At 38.1% G+C, this 13,690-nt stretch overlaps 2 protein-coding genes across 3 annotated transcripts in view; one reads left to right on the forward strand and one right to left on the reverse strand.

Moving 5' to 3' along the window:
- RTN4IP1 (reticulon 4 interacting protein 1) overlaps positions 1–13,690 on the forward strand; it is a 70,128-nt gene that overhangs the window by 40,023 nt on the left and 16,415 nt on the right. The window contains exon 9 of the mRNA XM_071806674.1: positions 455–539. Within this exon, the coding sequence (XP_071662775.1) occupies positions 455–526 (72 nt within the window). The 3' untranslated portion in view covers positions 527–539. The remainder of the gene's footprint in view (positions 1–454; positions 540–13,690) is intronic.
- Positions 1–13,690, reverse strand: part of CRYBG1 (crystallin beta-gamma domain containing 1) — a 95,408-nt gene that overhangs the window by 11,990 nt on the left and 69,728 nt on the right. For both annotated transcript variants that reach the window (XM_071806673.1, XM_065835673.2), the window contains 9 exons: positions 12,279–12,405; positions 11,968–12,003; positions 11,460–11,602; positions 11,099–11,225; positions 10,862–11,007; positions 4,212–4,338; positions 4,009–4,041; positions 2,166–2,275; positions 1,775–1,904 (listed from right to left, as the gene is read on the reverse strand). In XM_071806673.1, coding sequence (XP_071662774.1) covers positions 1,775–1,904; positions 2,166–2,275; positions 4,009–4,041; positions 4,212–4,338; positions 10,862–11,007; positions 11,099–11,225; positions 11,460–11,602; positions 11,968–12,003; positions 12,279–12,405 — 979 coding nt within the window. The remainder of the gene's footprint in view (positions 1–1,774; positions 1,905–2,165; positions 2,276–4,008; positions 4,042–4,211; positions 4,339–10,861; positions 11,008–11,098; positions 11,226–11,459; positions 11,603–11,967; positions 12,004–12,278; positions 12,406–13,690) is intronic.

A 13,690-nucleotide genomic window follows, 5' to 3' on the forward strand; every position in this document is an offset into this window, starting at 1 on the left:
GTGGTGTAAAAAACAAAAAAAACCCTTGAGCTTATGAACAAAAGCCCTTTTAACTTTCACTTCCAAGTTTATCAAATATCCCTTTCATTTCCTTTTTCTACGGTCCTTTACAAATGGATCCCTGCAAAGGGGAGTTAAACTAGGTAAGTATAGTAATGTTATACATTAAAATAGCAAAGGTGTTTCTTGTATTGAAATGTCACAGTGAATCGCAAGGAAAGTTATGGGAACGGCAGATGGTGGGTAGGAATTAAGATTGGCGCCGCCAAAAAAAACAGTCCCAAAGTAAATCTGACAGGTTAAACCAGTAACTAGAATAATAAGGTTCAAGGTTTTGTAAAAATTATGAAAAACGAACAGTATATTACACTGATCATTTCCACTTCTTATGCGCTGTATTCTGGGTCATTAACAAACTGCTGAGCAAAGCAACCCATTTCCCTCTTCTCTGCAGGTAGGAAGCCTCCGAAGGAGGAAGAAGCAGCATGTGACTGGCAGACAGACACAGCTCAATGCTACTGTATGAAGTCTGATAAACTGTAAGCCTAGAGCACATTTCAGATGTTCTAAGAACCTAAAGAGGCACAGAACTGGCATCTGGCTGTTTTTAACATTACAGTTTCTGTCACAAATAATAAACATTCTGAAAGTAAGCTGATCCTTCCAGCCTGAAACAAGCATTTTAGACCCAGGAACTCAATACTGACATGTACAAAAGAGCCTGTTTTAATTCATGGTGATCACCCAACAAGCTTGGCTAGAAACATGTCTATTGTTGTGAATAGGATCTGTCTACTGGACAGTCAGAATTGAGAAGGCAGACATACTCACTGCAGGTATTTGCTTACATTGTACATCCAAATGCTCCAGAGACAGGAGAGAGGGTGACACATTTTAGTTCTCCTTCCTCCACTGCTACATCACTGATGGGTTACTAGAACTACAGTGGAGTGCAACAAAATTGCCAAATTCAAAGAAGAGAGGCAATAGTGTGCTCCTCCTTTTTTAAAACAAGTACCACCTCTTCATACTGCCAGAAGTTCCTGGATTCCTTACGGCATTTTGCTAGTAATTATTTTGATCTTAAAAGATACTTGCAGATTCCATACGTGATCCATCATAATGATTGGTTATAGCTTGAGCGAACTTGTTCCCCACCACAGATGCGTTACAAAATATGTAAATGTTGTTTAGTTTGTATCCACAACACATAGCATCACCATTGCCTGATTCTGCCAAATGGCACTGGGTGTTCCTTTACTTTATCTAGAAGGGTGCATTATTTTGTGATTAACTCAAACTGCATTTCCCTGATGACAGCAATACTGTTTTATAATTACATGTATTTAATGCAAAGTTGCTTAGTTAAGTCTGCTTTTTTAATATGCATAAAACCCAAGGTCCACAGTACAGATATTTCTTCACACTGTCCTACTGACATTTCTCAATCCACTCTAAGTGGTGTCTCCTACTGGGAAATAAAGAGACTGACAGATCCTTGACTCCTTTCACAGAAGTCCTTTTATAAGCTGTTACTAAGAACAGTGATGCCAGGCAGCTGCTTCTGTGATATAACCTTTCTTTTGCAAAAACAGCACTGAGGTAAAAAAACCTGACTGCAGCTAGGACATTTAACTACTACTGCACAGAAAATTAAAAAAGAAACACTCCTCCATTGTCTATACATCCCTAGCATTTTCACTGTTGCAAAAAACCAGAAGGTCAGACTCAGCAGTGTACTTATCTTTACAATATTTCTAATAGCTTTACTTACAATATTTATAATCTGTAATGATTTTAGAACTGTCTGGGGTGAACAACCCATCGCTGTCAGATCAGGATAGATTCCTTCTTCTAACACATACTGGTTACCGGCGAATTCTTCCTGGTCATACACTATGCAGCTGCAGGAAGAAAAGAAATTGCCTCTTAAGAATTCTGTGCAAGTAAAACAATGCTAGTGTTTCTCTTTCTCAGTCTTTAGCAGAAACATTATCTAGGATGTTTTGTCCTGACAAGCTAAAGCTTGATGTGTAAACTGAAAAGCATTGTTCTCTGTTAGTCCCCATAAGTGAAATCACTGCAGGTGTTAGAAAGCTGGTTGCTTTTTTAAAACTCTTACCATTTTAGTGATTTTTTTCAATATTCACTCAATATAAACTTACCTGCCATCTGAAACTTTTGAAGACTTCACAGCAAATGAATCAATACATCTTGTGTTTTTTCCAAATATTTGGCAGTTACCCTTGAATTCAGGCTCTGAAAATAACTGGACCTTTAAAAAGTTATAAACATATTTTTTAAAAATTAATTCATCAACCTTCAGTAACATGTCTCTACCATTACTTCTATAACTAGATTAAAACATACTTAAGTCACTCAGATTTTCTCAGTTACATATATTTTTTTGTTAGCTCTTTAGTGCTACAGTCCTTCTTCAAGACAGAACTTCTGGCTGTAAATTACTCACTAACATACAAAATAATTAACACAACACTAAAAAAGATAGCTCTTCTTCTGGAGAATATTTTTTAATTCCCACAGAAAGGTTGGAATAGGTACATCTTTACTAAAAGGCCATAAACAGTTTTGTTCTGGATTATTAATCCATTTAATCAGCAAAATACACACTCTTCCCACTACATGAAAACTATCTGTCTCTCAGAACATAAATGGTGCATAATCTTGGCAAAGAACTCAGACAGCATGACAACAGGCATGGTATACATTCTCATGGCAGATGGGCTTTATGTGCCTATTGCAGCTATAGTTACAGTCACGTCAGATGTTCTTTCTCTTCTCTGAGGATAAGAGAGGATACGGCACCCAGAGGCTTTTGTCCTTGTTAAAAAGAAAAAACAACTTCTAAGCAGCAAACCTGCCAATTTGGTTAAAGGATAATTAACCCTGATCACACAGAAGTCATTCACATTATCACATGCCTACCAGATTTATTCACTCTTAGCAGAGATACGAGTGTGGGCACGTACAGTGTTCTCCAAAAAACAACACGCTGAAAAGGAATGCCAGCTGTTGACTACAAGCCATTATTTCTTTGTTTCAATAGGATAAAGTCTTAATAGGCACATAACATATAGATGCAAATATTTTTTTCATGCACATAGCTGAAAATAAGCAGCCTTGAGTTTTTTATTCCCCATAGTTTATACATTATCCCTATGCAGGAGATTTCAGTGAGGCATGCTACTAATCAAGAATGTGAAACGAGACACCTGAGACTTTTCTACCTCATTTTTAGATCCATGACATATTCACCATTTTAACTGAAATGAAGAGTTAACTTTGCAAGGGAACGAACATTAAAAGGTTCAGACTTATGAAAGGATGAAAAAAGCTACACATTAGCCTCACTGTCAAAACAACATATTAGTACTTGCACATAGGAGACAGTCCAACATAAAAATGTTAACTCACTGAACAGACAAGTTCTCCCTGCCATTTCCTTCTCTTAGTTACTGACAAAGATGGCACTAACTTTTAAGCACAACTCAGCAGTATTTGTGAGTGAGTGAGATTCCCTTAAAGTGCAACCACCATTAGCAGAACTGTTAACTAAAGAAGTAGGTTCAAGACAAATTAAATCACAACTGTACCATGAACAACAACATCTAACCTGGCAGAGCCCTCGCTTCAGCAATAGATACCAGGTACCTGCACCCCTGCCCAGAGGTCTGTGGGCTCCAGCTCCTCAGAACAACCACTGATACCCCAAAACAGTTCACCTGCTAAACCAAAACATTGCCTGTGCCCTGAGATGAGTTCTGATGGCAGCTGTGAATTAGATCCTACCTTCCTTGGGCTTTAATGTGCCTTACTTAAGAGGTCTGGTAGGCAGCCTTCCTTCATCTGCAGTTCTCACTCTTTGTCTGACTAGTCAACCATCTGTGCAAATACCTGGGTGTTACACTTGACAAAAAGCCATTTCTTTATTTATACATGTAACAGACACTACACAGTATAATTCATGCACTTAAAGAAGTATCTTACCTTGACTTTACCCCTTTCACTTCCAACAATATCCTGCAAAAGTTTGGAAGTGAAAAGATATTTTAAACAGTGGTAAAATAACATACAAAAGTTGACTATTAGCTATTGTTTAAAAAATGTAAATAAACTCCATTTAGTAGAAAAAGTATAACTCCAAATACTTCAAAGAAACATGCAAAACAAGTATAAAATGAGCTCCTTACCATAACGATGGGTTGAACTGAAGATATTTTGCAATTCTTTCCTCCCCATGCCTCAATGCTGGGATATAGCCCTTTAGCTAGTATATACTGCTCCCCTGTGAACTCAGGATTCTCATAAGCCACCCACCTAATAGAGACAGAAGAAGAGAGCGATGGGTAGAAGTCACACTACTTTTCCAAAATACAGACGTCTATATTCACTACTGTCTTAATGTAAGAACAAATAAAAACTTTCTCCCTTCCAGTACTAAACTGTGATGCTATTAAAACCCTAAACAAACCCGTGTATCTGATACTTCAAGCCCCATGCAAATTTCACTTCCATTCACCCTACTATGTCAATATGAATCAGAGTGAATTAGCTAAAGCAGACCACATGTTCGAATACATCATCTGCTAGATATCCTAAAAGCTGTTTCCAGTAAGATAATTTGAAGATGTTTCATAATTCTATTATTTTATCTCGATTAAGTTCTCTGGAAAAACAAACATATCAGAATACTAATTTTTTTTTTGTTATAAAGCTGATTTTCAGAGCCATTTGAGCAGTAAAAGACAGGAATACTGATTTTTAATGTTGCCTGTACCTACAGTTCAGTTGTGTTTGAGCAAACACATACCACAGCAGAAAGGTGAGTTGTAAGAACAGGCATATACGCTAATGAAAGCAAGCTGCTCCCTGCTCGGAGTCAAGGCATCAGCGGGAAGAACATCTTTGAAAGTTAAGAGTTAAAACTATCACAAATTTGACCTGTTTATTTAAATTCAAAGCCATTACTATGACTACTCAATCAGATCTCATGCCTGACACAGGCCACAAATTCAGATTTCTGCATCAAGCCCATAACTTCAGTCTCAGTCAGAATATGCCTTTTTGAAAGACACTGAACTTTTGAGATACACACTTGAAGTATTAGAAATGTAACCAAATCACTACACACATCTCCAACATTCAGTTACCCCTGTAGCGCTTTATTTCTAGTCTGAAGTATCTCCTACCAGCTAGCCTTGCTATGCATAGTCAATAAACCTTCTATTACGGCGTTCTTCTAACCCTGGCTCCATACTGAAAGCACAGATAAAGCATTCCCACAGACACTACCTCTGGTTTTGCGATAACCTGCATAACTTCTGTCACCTTTCATTGCCAAACTTCCCAGATTTTACCATAATTACATTCTGGCTCTTCTTTAAACTCATCCTTTTCTGTTGTTCAGCGTTTTTTTGAGTGCTGATATTCAAACTGGCCACACTAACAGCTGAGTTTCCTTCATTGTATTTATGTGGAGATCAGGACCTCTTGCTGGTTCCTGGTTTTACAAGAAAATCTTCTACTCATAGTCAACCAGCTTTTGATTTTAGCCAATCTGTTGCATAATGAGCGTATGCTATAATAGCTTGTGCCAAAACCCACCTTCAGTGCAGTCTTCTTAGAGAGTTTCAACATTACCAAAAAATTTCACATCATAAAGCAGTAAAATGATAAGGAACTTATCATTTGCAGTGGTGGCTCTCACCATCTAAATTAACCATAAAAAGATCTACGTATGTCAAACAACCGGACTCTATTAAGCTGCGGTTTTATTCCAAGAACAAATGCCCGAGTCTCTGCAAATATAAGAAATGGGATAACTTCAAACCAAAATAAAGCTGCATCAACACGTATGTACCGAGAGTATGAACTTTGTATTATTTGTCCATGGCAAACACTCATATAGTGATTCACATTTATCACTATTTGCATCTCTTGGTTTGCCTCAGATATAATCAATTATTCTAACCTGTTACGCACTAATTATTTAAGGTATACTTCAAGGCACATTTCAAAATCACCTCATTGTAATTCATCAAAGAGACATCGGTATGTACGATAAATTGAACAGACAGTTTAAATGTCTCAGGTGTGTCTATACCTGTATGCCACATACACCAAAGGTTGTGAAAATGAGGTTTCCTTCACCAATTTCTTCAGCAGACATTCATTACATTTTTCAATGCACAACTGCCAGGGTACAACTACAATACATGACAGTTTAACTTGATTGACATTTATGCAAACAAGTGTTTCTTATATTCAGTGAACAATAAAACATGCCAGATGCCTCTTAAGAATCTCTCAATAGCAGTTACTCCATTTTCCCCCATCTAAAAAGAAGCCTGAATACAGAAGTAATCAATGTATCTCACTTCAAGCATATGTTCATGTTGAAGCCGACGTGACTTAAGTACCACTCTCCCATGCAACTCAGCCCATGCACTTAGAGAGTTTCTAGAGTCAGAGCTTATTGGCGAAATACTTGTGTTTTTCCACTTCATTCATCAGCCCGTGCAAGCTGCTGAGAGTAGTAATAACATCAAGGACAGGCAGATGAATTCAGTACCAGCTAAACCTGTCAGACCTCAAGACTATCCCTAGGAAGAAGCTCTGCCTCAGTCCCAGTTCTCACTAACAGAAAGGCCTGGAGAGCAAGACATTGCCTCTGTATCTCAGCAAGAGAGTCACATCCCAGCTGCCAGGCACCACAAAAACTGGAGTACTGCTCTGCAGCACGGCAATAACAACCCTGCCCCACAGGGAGTGAGTTATCCTAACACAACAGTTTTTGTAACCCCCAGCGCTACAAATTGCCTTTGTTAGGCTGAGCAACACCTCAGCCCAGGTTGCTGGCAGGGAGGTGCTGGAGACCTTCACTTTCTGCACAATCCATGCCCCTGCAACCAGAGATGCAGAGAAAAGTGTCGTTTATATATTGTCAGTACTATTACACACACAGTATGTCTTCCAAAAGCCTTGTATATATGGTGTCTAAGAAATGCAGCTCCAAACAGGGTCTGGAAGAAACAGCCAAGAAAAGAACCCAGAGACAGATAACCTGCCAAAAATCAGCTTTTCCCATGGATTCATCTTACCTAACTTCACCTTTTAAAACACTGGCCACTTCTCATCATACATGCTCTTTCAAACATTAGCTGAGAGGCGTAACTCCCCTTTTTGCATTGCTCAGACTCATCTTAGGACAGGACAGACTACCCAAGTTCTGGAAGGACCCTCTCTCTCAGCTACTGAAGAAATGGCAACATCTTCATTAAAGAAAGTAAGCTTTCAGGCACAGCAGCACTCCTTCAGGTCTCAAATAGAATCCACAGTCTTTCAAGCTCAAATACTACATGGAGACAATGAGTTTAAATTGGCCTATACATGCCAATCGAATAGACCATGAAGGGCCAGGGAGTGATCTGTAGCATGATTAACAGAGAGGATGAGGTAATAAAATTCTGCTTATAAGAAAGAAAGAAAAACAGATTCTTTATCATATCCCTTTGTGGTTGTGATTCCTCATACCCAGGTACCTGCAAACTTCAACTTTGTGACTCCTTGAAAGGTTTTTTTGAACATCTGTTCAGTTCAGAGATGGAGGGAAGTGGACACTTTGTTCAAAATGTTCTCCCACAGGGTACCCAAGGGCTCTTGCCCTTCTCAGCTCCCAGGGGAGGTTTGTTCTTGTACATCATGTCTCTTTAGTTTCACCCATGTTACCTTCCCAAGTGCATCTATATTAAATTTACTACATTCTGGTTCCTGTATATGAACTACTTGTCATCTAATGATTTCCTTAATATCACTATCCATATGTAGAAGCAGCCAAATTTGCGCTGTCAATTAATTACTTGAAAATGAGGGGAAAACCAGGCTGATTATAGGACCACAATAAAATGAATCCCTATGTTAAAAAAAAACAAAACCAAAAAACAACAACCTGGAAAAGGTTATTCCAATGGATTCAAAAAGATTCAACAAAAAGACAGGGGCTTTTTCAGTAGTTTTGGCAAAAGTTTGGTGTGTTTATGGATAAAGAAAAGGCACATTTCAAACATGCAATTCCTCTGATTTTGATCACTATTAAAAATAACCTTGAAGAGTTTTTAAGCAGAGAGGAAATCAAAATGGCACAACAGTTGATTTTAGTACTTGCTTGAACTTGTAAAGGGTGTTACCTGTTGCTAGTAAATACTTCCATTTTCATTCACTTAAAATTCTGCCAATTCGGAAGAGAAGATCAAACCTCACTTAAAAGAAGGCAGGCCTCTCCTATTTTCAGGCAGTCTGGATTGCTTTCTCCTGCCCCAGTGGCAGAATAATAAAATATCCTGGATTTTATGCTTGGACAATCATTGAAGAATGCTCATGAGCAAAATGTTTTCATTTTTAAGTAAGTCATTCCTTATCACCTTAGGATATTTTTGTCAGGATGTCTTTACAATGGATTTAGCAAAGATGTTAAAATATTGCTTGGAAACATTCTTCAGAAATGCAATAGGTGAACATTTTAATGCAGCTAGCGCTCAGTTACCCCAAACCAAAATATTCACTCTGCAAATGCAGAGCTGGGAGGTCCTCAGCATACAGTTCAGAGATGCAATTTAGCTTGAAACTTGCTCAGTAGTATTTGTGCACTGCAGTGTCAGGCTTTCTTTTCTTTGATATACCCTTTAAATTAAAGAGCAATCAAAGTAATTATGTGGGAAATACAGATAATTTGTTATCTGTTACTGCTGTAACAGCTTACCCCAGATACCTGTAGTTAAAAAATTGCTATGACAGGTTCAGGGCTTCTAACTTTTTTTTTTTTTAAATGAAATACTTTAACCAGAAAAGTTACTTCAAAATATTATGACAAGCCCTTACTGAATCTGTCACAGTTCACTATGACATCATCTACATTACAGTCTAAACAGCTCAGGAAATTGCTCAATGGATTATTCATCGCTTTATGACTGATTTCTTGGAGGAAAGATATAAAATTTTTCTACCTGAACAGTAACTTAACACTTAAAATAAAGCATTTTATTAACAAGCATGACTGAATGTGAATCATTCAACCTTTCTGACACATTAGTGTTTAGTATGAACACCACCAAAACCCCAAACACTTACAACCTCTTCAGAAACAAAAGGGTCACACAAGACTGTTGAAGAGTTGAGTGCTTGTCACCTGTTATGAACAACACACCTAAATTTTTAAAAAGCTTATTGCTACAAATAATATCTTTAAGAGACCACAAGGTGAGATTACAGGAGCATTGGCGGAGTCTGTGGGACAAGAGGTGTGTTTGAAATGACTTCTAGCTGCCTTTACCGGAATATTACAGTCACTCTTAATTACTAGAATACTCAGACTCAAGCATGATTCCTATCTCAGCTGCAACAGACATTTACTAGAACAACTGCACAAAGGGCATGATAGGTAACCCACAAGTTGTTTCCCAACCTCCAGAGGTGACTCTCATTAATCTCCCGTCTGTAATATACCGAAGACTAAAGGGCACAGTGGCTTCAAAGGTCACCGGCCAGAAAAAAAAGCCACACTGTCACACCATATTCATAATCAAAAGCATTCCTCTGGAATGCCCTGAGCTCTATTCTGCAATCTTTATTCTGACAAAACTTGCACAGATAGCACACAGATAACACTCAGAAAGATGTAGGGTGTGGCTGGGTAAGGCAGAGATTTCAGCAAGTCACCTGCATTCCAGGCAGGGAGAGAGACTGCAAGTCTCATCTTCTTTTGGTTCTACTACTTTAAGTAATTTTGTATGCTTGGAGACATGATTGCTAATACTTGTTTGTATTTCCAAAATACTTCGGTACAGTCTGCAATACAGTGAAACTCAATCTGCAACTGACGTACCAAACAAATCAAACAGCAAATTCTGTCAACTTATCAACTGCATGTGACAACACACGTGGCACAGAGACTAAGAGCTGTTAATGGCCATGCCAATGCAAAGTTCTGGGAACTACTCTGTTAAAAAAACAAATACAAAAAAACAAACAAGAAAAACCCAAACCCAACAAACAAAATCCAATAAAAAACATTGCCACAGTACTAAAACACTATTAACCTACAGCAGGGGTGTCAAACTCATTTTCACCGGGGGCCACATGAGCCTCGTGGTTGCCTTCAAAGGGCCGAATGTAATTTTAGGACTGTATAAATGTAGAAGTTAGTAGTTAACATTTAAACAGTCCTAAAATTACATTCGGCCCTTTGAAGGTAACCTCAAGGCTGATGTGGCCTCCGGTGAAAATGAGTTTAACATGCCTGACCTATAGGATTCACTGCAAAAGCAATGTTACTTTTCAGAACAGTTAAAGTCTCCTTAATATCAGAATGTATTAGTAAGCATGGGAAGAGTTATCCTCATTTTACATACAACTGAAAAAGAGCAAGGTATTTGCCTCTGGCCAAACATACAAAGCCTGGAAATTAGTTTCAAAACTGGAAATTAGTTCCATAACAACTTTGTTGTTGAAATGCTTTAAAAAAACAACAGCCGTGAGAATGAGCTATTTCTACCTCTCTGGAGAAATGTCATCTCATACGCTTTCATACTTTGTGTATCAGTAAGATAGCACTTCCTGCGACCGTCTGATCTTGTCGTGAGAAGAAAACCAACTTACTGCATGCATTCACAAAAACAATGAGCTTTTTTCATACTTTTCACATTCCACAGTCAAGGGCACGAAATTTTATCTGAATATTACACAGAGATTTGAAGTCAGAGTGCTGAAAACCATCTACAAATACTATAACATTCCAAGAAAATAGCACATTTAAAATTAAACAGCTGTTAAAAATATCACTTACACGCCACTTAGCACATTTATAGACTGTGTCCTCAGCCCATATCCAGTGTCCTTCAAATTGGAAATAATTCCTAATACATTAATACTGGAACCCTTTGATCCAAAGTCTTTTTCACTGTACATTATCATATGGGAGCTTGTGAAGTCCTGTTAAAACAAAGAGAAGCATCATAAGGAAAACGCAACGTGATGTCTTGGTGCTCTCAGGAGATGCCTACTACATATTCTTGGAACTTACGCCAATAATCGGTCGCAGTGACTGCAACTCTTCATCATAGCCACCCCAGTCTGTCCAGTCCCGATACGCTCCTTCTTCCAGCAAGTACTGATGGCCTTCAAACCCAGGCTTCTCATAAGCAACCCAACTAAACAACAACAACAGAGTCTGCATGTGAAAATGGACAACTGTAACTCTGAACTGTTATAGAGCAGATACAGATGTGTGAAACTCGTTTTTTTGCTGGGACTACTTGCATATTTAACCCAGGCATAAGTCTAAACCTCAAAACATGTACTGTATTTGTCAAATACAATTTCCAATCTATGGGGTTACTACTTCTTTTGAAAGGGAAATATTACTGGTGTTTTCCCACACTTACACTCCTCCCAGCACTTTCATGGATCCCACTGATTTAAGTGGAAGTCTTGGCTTTTCTTCGGATTCCTCGTCATCGAGCATAAAGATTTCAGATTCTATTTCCACATGTCTCCCTTCAAACAAAGGCTTCTCATAAATGATTATCTGTAACAGAAATGAAGTAAAAGTTGCAGAGAGCATGATAAATTCAGCCAACAGTTTCTTTCGCATGGGCACATAGAGAGAGAAGGCAAGATGACAAAAATAATTATTGGGATCTCTCTTTCCCTTAGAAATGCAACAAGAGGGCCTGAACGTTCATTACCCATCTGCATTATCCAGATGGCTGTTAATATATACGTGATGGATGCATGAATGTGACCAAAATTGCAGCTTCATGGTGTAGTCCATACAGCAGGACCAACCACTAAACCGTAAGTCAGTACATGATCAAGATTTATTTATCTACCCTTGTGTAGTTCATGAGTTATAAAATACATTTGGGCAATCAAATAAGTATTGACTTTTACCTTTGGCTCTCGACCAAATTCAACTTTGCGGCCACCCTGTTAAGAAAAAAATGGGAAGAAAAAATAAGTTGTCTATTCTTACTTGGACCACTCATAGACAACTTTAAGTCATCACTCTTCATAAAAACACAGAACTAAGTTGAATCCTTGCTTGAAGAACACAAGTGAGCATAAGATTGAAGGCAGAAATGGATGTAATCAAATGTTAAAAGTTCAAAAATGTTATAGGCTAAAAATTTTCATTTATAAAGACTTACATTATTTCTAACATAGAAATGCAGGTCATGTAACCTGCAATGATAGTATTTTACCATTTTCAAGGGCCTCATAGACCTGATGTAGGCTTCCTTCTTCTCCCAGAATGCTAAATTAGGATATTCACCAGGTTCCAACATTAAAGGGACTCCCTGGAAACCAGGTTCTTCATAAATTAGCCATCTAAAGTAAGAGGGAGAGGAAAGCAAAAGATAAAAACCCCAGAATATTTCTGAACAGTAAAGAACAAGACAACGTGCTTACTTTAGAAAAGACGCTATTGTACTCTCAAAAAAACTCTGTTTCTTTGACTGTATCATCAAAATTGCCAACTACAAGCTGACATATTGGCAAACTTCTGTGTCTTTGGAAGAACCACCACCAACACATGTGTTTCATTTGAATGAGCTAAAAAAAAAAAAATCAGTACAATGAACCAACAGTAAAGAATTTGACCCTGCCTGATCTGGGGGCAACACAAATTTTAGACTGAAGTTGCAAGACTTAAGGTTAGTTACTGCGTATTATTTTTGAATAGTTTTGAAGTATGCAGAACCAATTTTCAAGAAGTTGACCACTGACCTAGACTTGGATTTGTTGCAAAAACTTTTCGGAGGATTCTAAACTTCTATTATTTATTAAAATATAGAAAAATCTGACGACTCCTTAGAAATCTACTTCCTCATGGTTTGTACCCGCCAAGTCTGCTTCGAAAGACATAATTTTAAAAACTCCTGACTGCAACAGCAACAGTAGTTTTTCAAAGCTTTTTCAAGAAAATCTTAACCAGTAACCACTTGCTGGAAACAAAGAGGCATACTGTTCACCTCTGCATAGAGGATGACGATATATTTGTTAGAGTTAAATCTACTGATCTCTCAGAAGTGCAGCATGGAGCAGTGTAAAACACATACTAAACAGGAACATTTACTGCAGCCAACCCTTTCATTGTGTAATGATCATAATGTATAAATCTGGTGATACCAGAAAGATGTTAAAATAATCAATCACTCTACGATGTTTAAAAGGCAGATTCCAAGCTGATGTAAACTGGCACAAGTCAGCATAGTGTCATTGCAGACATACAGTTCCAAGAAACAAAGGAGAAGCCTTAGTTTTAGTGTTGTCTATAGCCAAATGTGTGACATATTGTGGGTCCTATACCAGAACCGCTCAGTAAGCCCTCAACTCCACTGCAGGAATTTAAACACATCGGACACCAAGGAGACAGTACAATCAGAAGATGAAGGTGCACTGACTCATTACTGTTGGCAGCTTCTAGTAAACAACAATTAAGCACCAACACTGGAAAACTTTTAAGAAGATACAACCACACCCACGTGGCAAGGTGACTCAGAGTCAGAGCCTCCCTCAACTGCCAACACAGTCAACTGTGCCTTGCCTGTAAACCAAAGGAAAGAAAAAACTCTGCAACATGCAAAAAAGCAGCAGCAATTTACTGAATTTC

This window comes from Patagioenas fasciata, chromosome 3 (genome assembly GCF_037038585.1).
Source record: "Patagioenas fasciata isolate bPatFas1 chromosome 3, bPatFas1.hap1, whole genome shotgun sequence".
Classification (NCBI taxonomy): domain Eukaryota; kingdom Metazoa; phylum Chordata; class Aves; order Columbiformes; family Columbidae; genus Patagioenas; species Patagioenas fasciata.